Source organism: Mastacembelus armatus, chromosome 20, assembly GCF_900324485.2.
Source record: "Mastacembelus armatus chromosome 20, fMasArm1.2, whole genome shotgun sequence".
In the NCBI taxonomy this organism is placed as follows: Eukaryota; Metazoa; Chordata; class Actinopteri; order Synbranchiformes; family Mastacembelidae; genus Mastacembelus; species Mastacembelus armatus.
Window position 1 is genome coordinate 5762544 of NC_046652.1, and position 11936 is coordinate 5774479.

The 11936-nt window shown below is 40.6% G+C and overlaps 1 protein-coding gene across 2 annotated transcripts; it reads left to right on the forward strand.

Moving 5' to 3' along the window:
• Nucleotides 1-11504, forward strand: pcyt1ba (phosphate cytidylyltransferase 1B, choline a). Of its 2 annotated transcripts, none has more exons than XM_026292429.1 (8): nucleotides 1-103; nucleotides 5278-5377; nucleotides 5845-5961; nucleotides 6095-6246; nucleotides 7054-7132; nucleotides 7250-7392; nucleotides 10630-10818; nucleotides 11126-11504. In XM_026292429.1, the coding sequence occupies exons 1-8, from the start codon at nucleotides 32-34 to the stop codon at nucleotides 11348-11350; spliced, it is 1077 nt and encodes a 358-aa protein (XP_026148214.1). In that variant the 5' UTR covers nucleotides 1-31; the 3' UTR covers nucleotides 11351-11504. The 2 variants fall into 2 exon arrangements, with proteins under 2 accessions (XP_026148214.1, XP_026148215.1); XM_026292430.1 differs by lacking the exon at nucleotides 1-103 and adding an exon at nucleotides 1398-1526.
• The last annotated feature ends 432 nt before the right edge of the window (nucleotides 11505-11936 follow it).

The following is an 11936-nucleotide window of genomic DNA, read 5'->3' on the forward strand; positions in this document are numbered from 1 at the left end:
AACTACTTTACGCTGCTTGGTCTGGGGCACCATGGTAAAACAAAGACGGATCACAGCACATTCCTGTTGCACAACTGTTTGTTGCAGAAAAGGACCACTAAAGGTAAGCACACATCCTTGTTCAAAGCATTAAAATGTTATATTAGGTTTCAGAATTAAATGTGACTGCTAAAGGAGAGATATGTTTTATTTTTAATTGGTTACAAGAGTTATTCAGTTGGATAGGAGATTTTGAGCATGTATTGGGTTCACCTATTCTGACCATGTAATTAAGGTCGAAGCTTTGCAGGAGGCAGAAAGTGAGAGAGAGCTGTTCCTGTTATTTGGCCTCATCTTATTATCATGTAGCCTAAAATGACTAATATGGTAGATAAAATAATAGAAACATCTGTTACAAACAGCTGCACAAACTAGCTACATCTTCTAAAATGGCCATGTAGTTAAAACTATGCCTCTTCAACACAGTTTGAACAAAAAACTGGACATTATCACCTTCATGAAGAAGGATTTCTTAAAGGATGTCTATGAAGATACTTAGTTTCCTTTATTTCTTTATTCCTTTATTTCTTAAAGGACTTTTGGATTAGACTACATTAGTTTGCCTTGTTGCCTGCTACCCAATAATCCTCCAAACTGAGTGTAAATATCCTGCATAAATGTATTTACCATTTATTTCATGATACTTTTAATTTCACTAGCCTATTTTGGTCAGTGCAGAGTACCATCCTTCACTGACGGTAGCCATATGGACCACTCCGCCAGTCTTTGCTGTTTGTGCTGCTGGACTGCTGTAGCTGTCCTCTGATTGGTCCTTTGTTGGAGCTCTCTCCTCTTTTCCGTCGTCATAGCAAGAGCTCATCAGCTCTGCCGAGAGGCTGTGAACAACCAGAGATCATATATAAACACAATGACTCACTCACATCTCACGAAACTAAAAAGCTAAGCATGCACTGGCAAACAGTGTTATGATGCCTGGTTTTTTCTCAGGTGGTTCCTTTCTCTGGCTGATTTTTTGTAAAAGTGATAATGGTAAGGTGATAACTTTTCTATGTCTGACTGATTTGTAAATCTCCACAAAGTTTTTGTGGTTTAATATTTGGCACACAGTAAATATTTGTAACATTAGTACCAGATGTGTAAATGTACAAATAATTATGCTCAAATTAAATGAATGAATTAATTAGTTGTTTTTAAACTCAAGACATCTTGAATAAACAACACCTCACAAAAGACAGGCTACTTCCCATCCCTGCTGTGGTACCACAAAAGCACAGCAGAGTGAGACCTCTTCACTTGCCCGTCTTCTCTGCAGCAGAGGATCAGAGAGGAGGAGGAGGAGAGGGGAGGATGGACAGAGGCAGAGCAGGGTGTGGGCGGGGGAACAGAGGAAGAGAAAGAGAGAGTGCTTAGGAGAAAGGCATCATCTCACTGATGCTGAGTCACAGAACTGAGGGACTACAGCAACATCCCATGAGTCTTTGGGAATAATGGAGGAGCTTGAACATACCTGCCCTCATCCTAGGACGGTAGGGCATTTGTGTTTGTTTTTTTCCTGTACTGTGTGTAGAGTGTGTGTGTGTGTGTGACAGGAAGAGAGAGGAAGACAAAGGGTCCTTCCCTCTCCCCTGTTATGAAACATACTCCCTATACTGTGTGGCTTTAGGAGATGCTCATTCTGCTGAGTGGACAGTGTGTGTTTGAGTGTGTATATGTGTACTAACAAAGAAGAAGGGGGTTTTACCCAGAGCACAACATGTATGAATGTCCTAATGAAAGGGACATTGGAGCAGCAAGGACAGAGAGCTTTCTGTGTTTAGATACGCTCCTTCTCTTTTATTCTTTGGTGTAATTCCTCATCTTACATGTTTGTCTGCTCAGAACTCTCCATCTTTTCCTTTTCCTCTTCTCTTCACACTAGCCCATGTTTATTATTGTGAAACAGTCTGGTCTTTGCAGTTGTTTTTTGTGCCCCTGTGCTCATGGGTTTGTCTTTTTTTTCTTTAATCCTTCTTAATGCCAGATGTTCTTTGCTTGTACCAGAGTGGGCTTTACTGAGCATGCTCACAGCACCTATCCTAATAGGACAGTCTGCTCCTGGTCACTTAGTTTAAGCTTTACCATCTGCTGTGTCTCAACTGTTTTTAAGCTATGTTTCAGTTGTCACCATGTCTAAGGAATAATGGGCAATGCCACTTCAAACCTGTTGATGTGACTGCTTTGTTTTGTAGCTCTGATGCCTCCTATTTAATTCTGCTGCTATAAATGGACAGGGCTGAATGTGAGCTGATAAAATATTGCCAATTAAAAAAACAGGGATACAAGAAAGCAACGGTCAGTTCGAGCTTTGGCAATATCAAAAATGTAATTGTTTTTTCTTTTTCATTTGTAGCTGGAATTCTTCAGCAATCTCTCTATTTTATACTGGCAGTTTGTTGGGTACACTTGCTAAAGCAAAGCCAATCAAATGCAACAGTTCTGCAATAATTTGGAGACGAGGTGTTGTTGAAATAGTATGATGCTTGTGCTGCTGTCTTGTTTTAATTTTGAAGTATCAGACACTGAATCAGAGACCTTAGAACAGCCAAATCCAATAAAATGCATGGTCAATAACGGTATCAAATTCCATAATTAGCTTTTGGGGATTGCATGTTCCATTGTTGTAAAACAAAAATGTTAATTCTTTGGATTTAAGCCTTATGTGCATTTCTGTATAATAATAATAACAATAATAATAATAATAATAATCATTTTTAGATTTATAATAATTGTTGTTGTTGTTATTTATAATAATCAATATTTTACTATTTAAATATGCACTGTGATTCAAAACCAGTCCCTGGCGTTTCCCCATCTATATTCACAGAGGAATACTTCATGCAGAGATACCAGTTTTGTTGTTCCACACAAACATGTTAATGTCAGTTGTTTGCCTTCTCCACAGAGACTGATTCTGTTTCCATTTTTTCATCCTCCTCTCTCACTCCCACAGCTTTCTGCAGATTCTCCTTTAGTGCTGTGAATGAGATGCAGGAAATATCCCTTGCAGTCAACAGATGGCATACAAAGACAAATGTTCAGTGACTGCAACACTTTAACCTTGATGTCCTTTAAATAAGTGTTAATTACTGTCCTGCATCTCATTCTTCCCTCTTTATCTGCTTCATTTTAATTGTGTGAAAATAATAAATGATTTCTTCAGTCCTATTGCATTTTAGTTCATTCTTGTCCCTGTTTTTTTGCTAAATAGACACATACAGTGGGTACGGAAAGTATTCAGACCCCTTTAAATTTTTCACTCTTTGTGTCATTGCAGCCATTTGCCAAAATCAAAAAAGTTCATTTTATTTCTCATTAATGTACACTCAGCACCCCATCTTGACAGAAAAAAACAGAAATGTAGAAATTTTTGCAAATTTATTAAAAAAGAAAAACTGAAATATCACATGGTCATAAGTATTCAGACCCTTTGCAGTGACACTCGTATTTAACTCACATGCTGTCCATTTCTTCTGATCCTCCTTGAGATGGTTCTGCTCCTTCATTGGAGTCCAGCTGTGTTTAATTAAACTGATTGGACTTGATTAGGAAAGGCACACACCTGTCTATATAAGACCTTACAGCTCACAGTGCATGTCAGAGCAAATGAGAATCATGAGGTCGAAGGAACCGCCCAAGGAGCTCAGAGACAGAATTGTGGCAAGGCACAGATCTGGCCAAGGTTACAAAAGAATTTCTGCAGCACTCAAGGTTCCTAAGAGCACAGTGGCCTCCATAATCCTCAAATGGAAAAAGTTTGGGATGACCAGAACTCTTCCTAGACCTGGCCGTCCAGCCAAACTGAACAATCGTGGGAGAAGATCCTTGGTGAGAGAGGTAAAGAAGAACCCAAAGATCACTGTGGCTGAGCTCCAGAGATGCAGTAGGGAGATGGGAGAAAGTTCCACAAAGTCAACTATCACTGCAGCCCTCCACCAGTCGGGGCTTTATGGCAGAGTGGCCCGATGGAAGCCTCTCCTCAGTGCAAGACACATGAAAGCTCGCATAGAGTTTGCCAAAAAACACATGAAGGACTCCCAGACTATGACAAATAAGATTCTCTGGTCTGATGAGACCAAGATTGAACTTTTTGGCGTTAATTCTAAGCGGTATGTGTGGAGAAAACCAGGCACTGCTCATCACCTGCCCAATACAATCCCTACAGTGAAACATGGTGGTGGGAGCATCATGTTGTGGGGGGGTTTTTCAGCTGCAGGGACAGGACGACTGGTTGCAATTGAAGGAAAGATGAATGCAGCCAAGTACAGAGATATCCTGGAAGAAAACCTCTTCCAGAGTGCTCAGGACCTCAGACTGGGCCGAAGGTTCACCTTTCAACAGGACAATGACCCTAAGCACACAGCTAAAATAACAAAGGAGTGGCTTCGGAACAACTCTGTGACCGTTCTTGACTGGCCCAGCCAGAGCCCTGACCTAAACCCAATTGAGCATCTCTGGAGAAACCTGAAAATGGCTGTCCACCAACGTTCACCATCCAACCTGACAGAACTGGAGAGGATCTGCAAGGAAGAATGGCAGAGGATCCCCAAATCCAGGTGTGAAAAACTTGTTGCATCATTCCCAAGAAGACTCATGGCTGTACTAGCTCAAAAGGGTGCTTCTACTCAATACTGAGCACAGGGTCTGAATACTTATGACCATGTGATATTTCAGTTTTTCTTTTTTAATAAATTTGCAAAAATTTCTACATTTCTGGTTTTTTCTGTCAAGATGGGGTGCTGAGTGTACATTAATGAGAAATAAAATGAACTTTTTTGATTTTGGCAAATGGCTGCAATGACACAAAGAGTGAAAAATTTAAAGGGGTCTGAATACTTTCCGTACCCACTGTATAAACACATTGCTACATACATAGAAACAACTGTCTGCTCTCACACACAAAGTGATCAATAACACTTAGGGCTGCACTATCAATTCAATCTCTCAATCAATTGTCTGAATATGGAGCAGAATATGGAGCAGGCATCAGCCATCAGCTCTGGTCAGTAACTTGTGTGGATGTGACTGAAACTGAAATGAACCTGGAAAGGGAGACACACTGTGCACCACTGAAGGAATGGATGAACATGGCTTTCTGTTTGGGAGATGGATACGTTTTTTAGTGTTTTAGGTGTTGTAAACCAGAAAAAAAGATTCTTGTATCTTTATCTTCCAGAAGATATTTGTGCTATATCTTAATCAATCTATAACTCAGTCTCTTTCACGTTCCCTGTGTCTCAGACTCTGACAGAGCCTGCCATCTTTGCCCGGGAGACCAGTTGTGATTGTCGCGCTCCTCATGAGAAACTCACCATCGCCCAGGCCCGCAAAGGCACCCCGGGTAGACCTTGTCTTTTTTTCTTTCCTTTTCCTCTCACAGCTTCCATGTTTATCCAAGTCACATTACCCAGGCCTTCTGTTGTTTAACTACAACAGCTGTTTATACTGCTATTATTACAGCTCCTGCTAGTATTATTGCTACTAGTGCTACTTTTCTACAGTTATATTGCAGAATAGGCAATATAACCAGTACCACTACTTCTGTTACCCCTGGGGTTACGTCTGCTACCACTGTTACTATTGATACTTTAAGAGATGCTGCAACTACAACCTTTACCACTGGACAGTATTACGTCAAAGTTCTACAGACCTTTATGAGCAGTATGTTCTGCCTGGCAGGTAAAGCAAATACAGAATATAAAGGACACTTCACAGTGTGTGTGTAAATGTGTGTGAACGTGTAAAACGTTTTATAAAGCTGTTCGATTAGCTTATCTCTGACTGCTTTTTACTGCTGTGTGTTTTCAGTGGATCGGCCAGTCAGAGTATATGCAGATGGTATATTTGACCTGTTCCACTCTGGACATGCTCGTGCTCTCATGCAGGCCAAGAACCTCTTCCCCAACACCTATCTCATAGTAGGAGGTAGGACAGACCAACTGGACAGCAGACAATTAAATGCAGCTCTACTGAGGCTCAAAATAATCCATGTAGATTTGTCTAACTGGCATGATTTCTGTGTGTCTTGTGGCATTTCCTTCCTATGTATATGAAAAAGTATGCAGTGATGAGCTGACCCATAAGTACAAAGGTTTCACGGTCATGACGGAACATGAACGTTATGAAGCACTGAGGCACTGCCGCTATGTTGATGAGGTTTTAAGAGATGCACCCTGGACTCTCACACCTGAGTTCCTAGAGAAATACAAGGTGCGTAAGTGTGGTTCCTTGGATTATCCGAGGGATAAATTGTGTATGAAGCAACCAGGGGCTGTATTCACAAAACATGCAAGGGCTTAAATTAGTAGTAGTGTCTGGGGTACAAGAAACTCTTTACCATAAGTAACAAGCTATTCCTAACTTCAGCACTCCTAAATCGCTGGTCCAAAAAATTAATTCTTAATCAAATTCTTAAGTGAGACAGGAGTAATAGTTCAGATAACTTCAAAGTCACTAAGGCTTGCTTAAAATGCTGCAGCAGTGTCCATAATAGCATTTTTCTTAGTCAGAATAGTAAAGAAATTCACAATTACATTGTTAATAGTACAATCTGTGTGGACCTGTGCTACACTCTCATTTATATGCAAATTATATGAACCAGTGTTGTGTTTTTTAATGTAATTTAATGTAGATTTTTTTTTTCCAGTTTAGTTCTCTTTCTTGTTCTTTTTCACTTTACTGTGATTTTTCTCACAGTCCCTGATGTAGATATCTCAAACAGTGATTGTAGATACAGTGAGTAAATTCATGATGTCTTCTACTACAGAATCAGATTCTTAAGAAAAAAACTTGGTAAGGACTAAAGATAAGTGTTTGAAACTGATTATGACTCAAGGATGACTTGACCATGGAATGCATTTTTGTTTAGGACTAAACGTTTGTCATCATATTATATATATATTTATTATATTTTCTGAAACTCGACAGATTTACTGTATGTTCATGCAGGGTTTTAGTAAAGCAGTTGTCACTGAGGTGTTTTTGCCATACAGTATGTGTCCTTTGATTGTTTCTCAGATCGATTTTGTGGCTCATGATGATATCCCATACTCCTCAGCAGGAAGTGAGGATGTTTATAAGCACATCAAAGAGGCAGGTCAGTATGTGATTCCTATGGGAAAATTAGACCATAATGCTTTATTGGATTACAGTTTTCACTAAAAATATAACTCATGCAGTTTTCAAATTATTTGTTCTTGTATGTGGAAACCAGGAATGTTTGTGCCCACACAACGGACAGAAGGAATCTCAACATCTGACATAATTACCAGAATTGTCAGAGACTATGACGTCTACGCTCGACGCAACCTCCAACGTGGTTACACAGCCAAGGAGCTTAACGTCAGCTACATTAATGTAAGAGCATGATCAATCCACACATCACCATAATGGTGTAATGTTGACTGCTGCAGTTATTACAAGGATACTTCAGTCTCAGTTCTTTTCAGTGTACACTACTAGAATTTGAATATGGCTTTATTAAAGCAAAATAACTGGAGGAATAAACTCCATCCACCTGTCCAACTATCCAGCAATCTATCCATTTTCTGCTGTTTATCCGGAGTTGGGTCATAGTGGCAGCAGGCTCAGCAAGTTAAGCTAAACATCCCTTTTCCCAGGCAACACACTGCAGCTCTTGCGGTCCCACAGCAAGAGCTGCAAGGCCTTCTCAAGGCCTTCTCAAGGCCTGCTCAAGGCCTTCTCATGACAGATGAGACATATAGTCTCTCCAGTATAATTTGGATCCGCCCCATTGTCTCTCACAAGGTGGATGTGTCTGGAAAACCTCCAATTGAAAATACCTAAGAGGAACCCTAGTCAGCTGCCTGAACCACCTCAAATAGCTCTTTTCAGTGTGAAGGAGCAGCAATTCTACTTGAAGCTCCCTCCAGATGTTCAAACTCTGTACCTTGCCTCTAAGGCTGAGCCCAGACACCATACAAAGGAAAGTTTTTTTCATTTGATTGTATTTGTAATCTCATTCTTTTGGTCACTGTCCAAAGCTTGTGACCATAGATGAGCTATTGGAATGTAGATCAACTGGGGATTCGAAGCTTTTGCCTTCCTGCTCAACCCTCCCTCTTCCCCACTATTGTCTGGTACAGCACCCACATCACTACTGATGCTGCACCAATCCACCTGTCAATCCCCTGTTGCCAAAGACAGCAATCCTCTGTTTTTTAGCAGAAAATCATGGCCTCAGACTTAGATCTGCAGACTCTCATTCCAGCCACCTCACAGACAGCTGCAAACTACCCCAAGTCCATGTTGAAGGTCATCTACAAAAAGCAGAGAAGCATTCCAAAGGTCCCCAAACTGAACAAAGCCCCCCCAGCTGTGTCTTTACTTGTCCATGAAAATCCCAAATAAGATTAGAGATGAGGGATAAACCTGAGAGAGGCCACAACTCAAGCGTGACTTGTTCCTGAGAACAGGAGCACAACTCTCACCTTACCTTAGGAGAAGATGGACTACACCAACACTACCCCATACTCCACCAATACATTCCACAAGATTCCTGGTGGGAGCCAGTCATGGGCTTTGTTTACATCAACAAAATACAGATTGAATGAGCATGACCTCTCCAGGAGCCTTTTATGGGTAAAGCATTGCTGTGAGGTTGACGTCTGGAGTTCATGTACACCTGGTGCCTTGCTGTGGATGAGCTCCTCATCTATTTCAGTGACATAGTTGATGTTAGTTCAGGTTCAGGAGTGTTTCTTCCACTCAACAGAGCTAGCAGTTCTCCTCCCACAAGCCCTGCTTTCCCTTCCTGACTCATCTGATGGTTTGCCAGAACTTCCTCAAGACCAACCAAAAGGCCTTCTGCATAGCTTCTGGTCCTCACACTACAGGTTTTTGTTTTAACTGTAGCTGCAGCCCTTCTGGACCATTGGTACACCCCTCCACTGCTTCAGGAAAGGCCAACCATAACCAGAATGCCTGCTTGAACATGAGAGCCTCACTACTGGTGTCTACCAGTGGGTTCTCAGGTTGTTGCCACAACAGGCACAGATGACTTTCTGATGACTTTTGCAGCCGCTTCCACAATGGAGGATTTGAACATGGCCTACACCAAAGACAAGAAATTCTTCCAGAGGTGGATTAAAGAATTCATGGACAAGGTTTTGAGAAACAACTTCCCAGTTAGTCCTCATTGCATGTTTAGAATATTAGGTCTGTGCAGCAGTCTCCTCCACCATCAGATCAATACTCAATACCAGGTGATTATGAGTTGAAAGCTATGCTCCTTTCATCACCAAATTGTCCAAAACATTTTAGTCAAATGACACAGTGACAAACTCAGTCACTGATCTAGGGCATAGGTTGTTCTAATCCCAAATAACCAACAAATCTATGGAGTATTCAGTTGCTGCCCTTTTTAGGAACCCACCCAGAACCTCCAAGAAGGCGAGATATCCCAAATTACTTTTTGGCACAACCTTTCTCTGAACAATTTTCTGTCACATGGAGGTGACCCTTTTGTTCTCTGGGGAGAAATCCAATACAGTGGCAGTCAGCCAGGGACCAGTCTGGTGTCTCTGACCCTGGGCAACTCAAGAAAAAGATATAGTCCAGCCCCTCGTCAGGAATTTGGTTCCAGACTCAGTGCTATACAGTGAGGTGAGCCCAACTGTATTTAGTCAGTAACACTCCACCTCCTGCACCCTTTCTGGTTCTATCCCCATCAGAGAGGTGAAGTTCAACATCTCTAGAACTAGTCCTCAACACCAGGGATTAGCACATCCAGGTCCCCAGCCTTGCCTGCTATCTGGTGCTTCCATGGCACCCAACCACAATTCCTATATCTGCAGGTGTTGGACCCAATATTTTATCTTCTTTGATTTATTCATCGTACACTCTACTTGAAGGCTTTGTTTGACCCTTTTGACTTTAACATATATGTGTTTACCAGTATTTCAAATCAATAAAAGATCAATGGTAAGAAGATCACATATAGACAGAAATTAGATTTCAGACTCTCTAAATGTTATGTATGCATACAGTGCCTATAAAAAGTATTCATCCCCTTGATGTTTTATGAATGAATCATGGTCAATATGATTTGGCTTTTTGACAAAAAATACAAAAAACCTCTTCAATGTCAAAGTGAAAACAGGTTTCTACAAAGTAATGTCACTAAAATAAAAATATGTAATGTGAAATAAGTGATTGCATATATATTCATTCCCTTTAACTCAGTCATCTTTGGCTGCAATCATAGCACTCTATGTGAGTCTATGTGAATCAATCTGGCTTGCACATCTGAACACTGCACTTTTACTTAATTTTTTTTGGCAAAACTGCTCAAGCTGTATATATTGTATATACTGTAATGTCGAATATATAAGAAATGCAGACTATGTTGACATAATTCATTTGATACCAGATTATTTGCAAAGTTAACAAAACATTTTTGACATGTTAAAAAAAGCCACATTATTATTTTGTACATCTTAATGCAACCAGGATGTGGATTTTTCACTTTTCAATTCAGTGTAACTCAGCAAGAAATCAAGCTTAATGTTCTTTAATAAGCTATTCATTTATAACATTTCTGTAATCGTTTTCCTCAACCTTTGAACGTCGCAGGAGAAAAAGTACCGGCTGCAGAATCAAGTGGATCGTATGAAGGAGAAAGTTCGCACGGTCGAGGAGAAGAGCAAACATTTTGTTTACCGTGTGGAAGAGAAAAGTCATGACCTTATTCAGAAGTGGGAAGAGAAATCTAGGGAATTTATTGGCAACTTCTTAGAACTTTTTGGACCAGATGGGACTTGGGTAAGTAACTTCTTGCTTTAATAAACACAGAAACTGTTATCTTAACTGGGTGTTGCAACTTAAATTTTAACTCAGTTCTTTTCACAGTAATGTCATTTATTTGATATTTTTATAAAAAGAGTACTTTGGGCATTTTACCTTTTGGTCTTGTTTAAACTTAATTTTATTGCCTTTATTTGGGTATAGATATAAAATACCTATTTGAGAAATGTTACAGATGGTTTGTGCTGCTAGAATTTAGCTCTGTCTAAATTTTTCCTTTTAGCACTGATATCTACTGTTTGTCTTGCCCTCTGTTTCTGTACAGAAACAGGTGTTTCAAGAACGCAGTGGGCGAATGCTGTCTTATGCTCTGTCTCCCAGAGTGTCGCCCTGCAACAGTCCTCCCCGCGACCTATCCCCTGTGCGCTCTCCCTCACCTCCGTCTCCACTTGCCCGCTGGCATAATGCACGGCCCTCCCCTCCAACCTCCCCTAAAGGAGCAACTGCTTCCATAAGCAGCATGAGCGAAGGTGATGAAGATGAGAAGTAAACTGTGAACTGTTGAATGCACTCACATGCACGTGCACACCCAGTTCCCTCACAATACACTGCGTGGGGACTGCTCAGACACATATACACACACACAGATATACTACAAACTAGGGCTGGATACTGAATCAGTAATTCTCAATGATGTTGCTAATATGCAATGCAGATGGTGATAACATACAATGTAGTTCTGAGCTACATTGCGAAGAAGCCATCACTGTCAGTAGACAGAAGGAAGAGGAAAAACAAAAGTGATGAGGATTTAGTTACAGTGTCACATATCGTAAGTCCAGAATCTTTTGCAGCATCTTTGAAGAGGATATGCTTTGGATTGTCCAGCATTGATATAGACTGTCCCGACAGCCTTTTTTTTAATATCACCTCATTTTTTTGTCCTGTTCTGTGTAGTCTAGCAATTTCTTTGAAAGATACCAAGACTTTCTCTAAGTACAGTGATCACTAGATGTAAATAGGCACAAAGTTAAAGAAACATTTAGTCTACATCTGCTTTGACAGGTCGTGTGAACTGACTGGAACTGAAATCACATTGTGCAATTTTTAAACTTGCTGTACTGAGTCAGAAATCA

Excerpts from the sequence above, each read along its gene's own strand:
- pcyt1ba (XM_026292429.1), top strand. The coding sequence starts at position 32 with ATGGTAAAACAAAGACGGATCACAGCACATTCCTGTTGCACAACTGTT. Across the intron at positions 5,962-6,094 it reads CACCTATCTCATAGTAGGAG|TATGCAGTGATGAGCTGACC; the intron begins GTAGGACAGACC and ends TATATGAAAAAG. Across the intron at positions 6,247-7,053 it reads AGTTCCTAGAGAAATACAAG|ATCGATTTTGTGGCTCATGA; the intron begins GTGCGTAAGTGT and ends ATTGTTTCTCAG.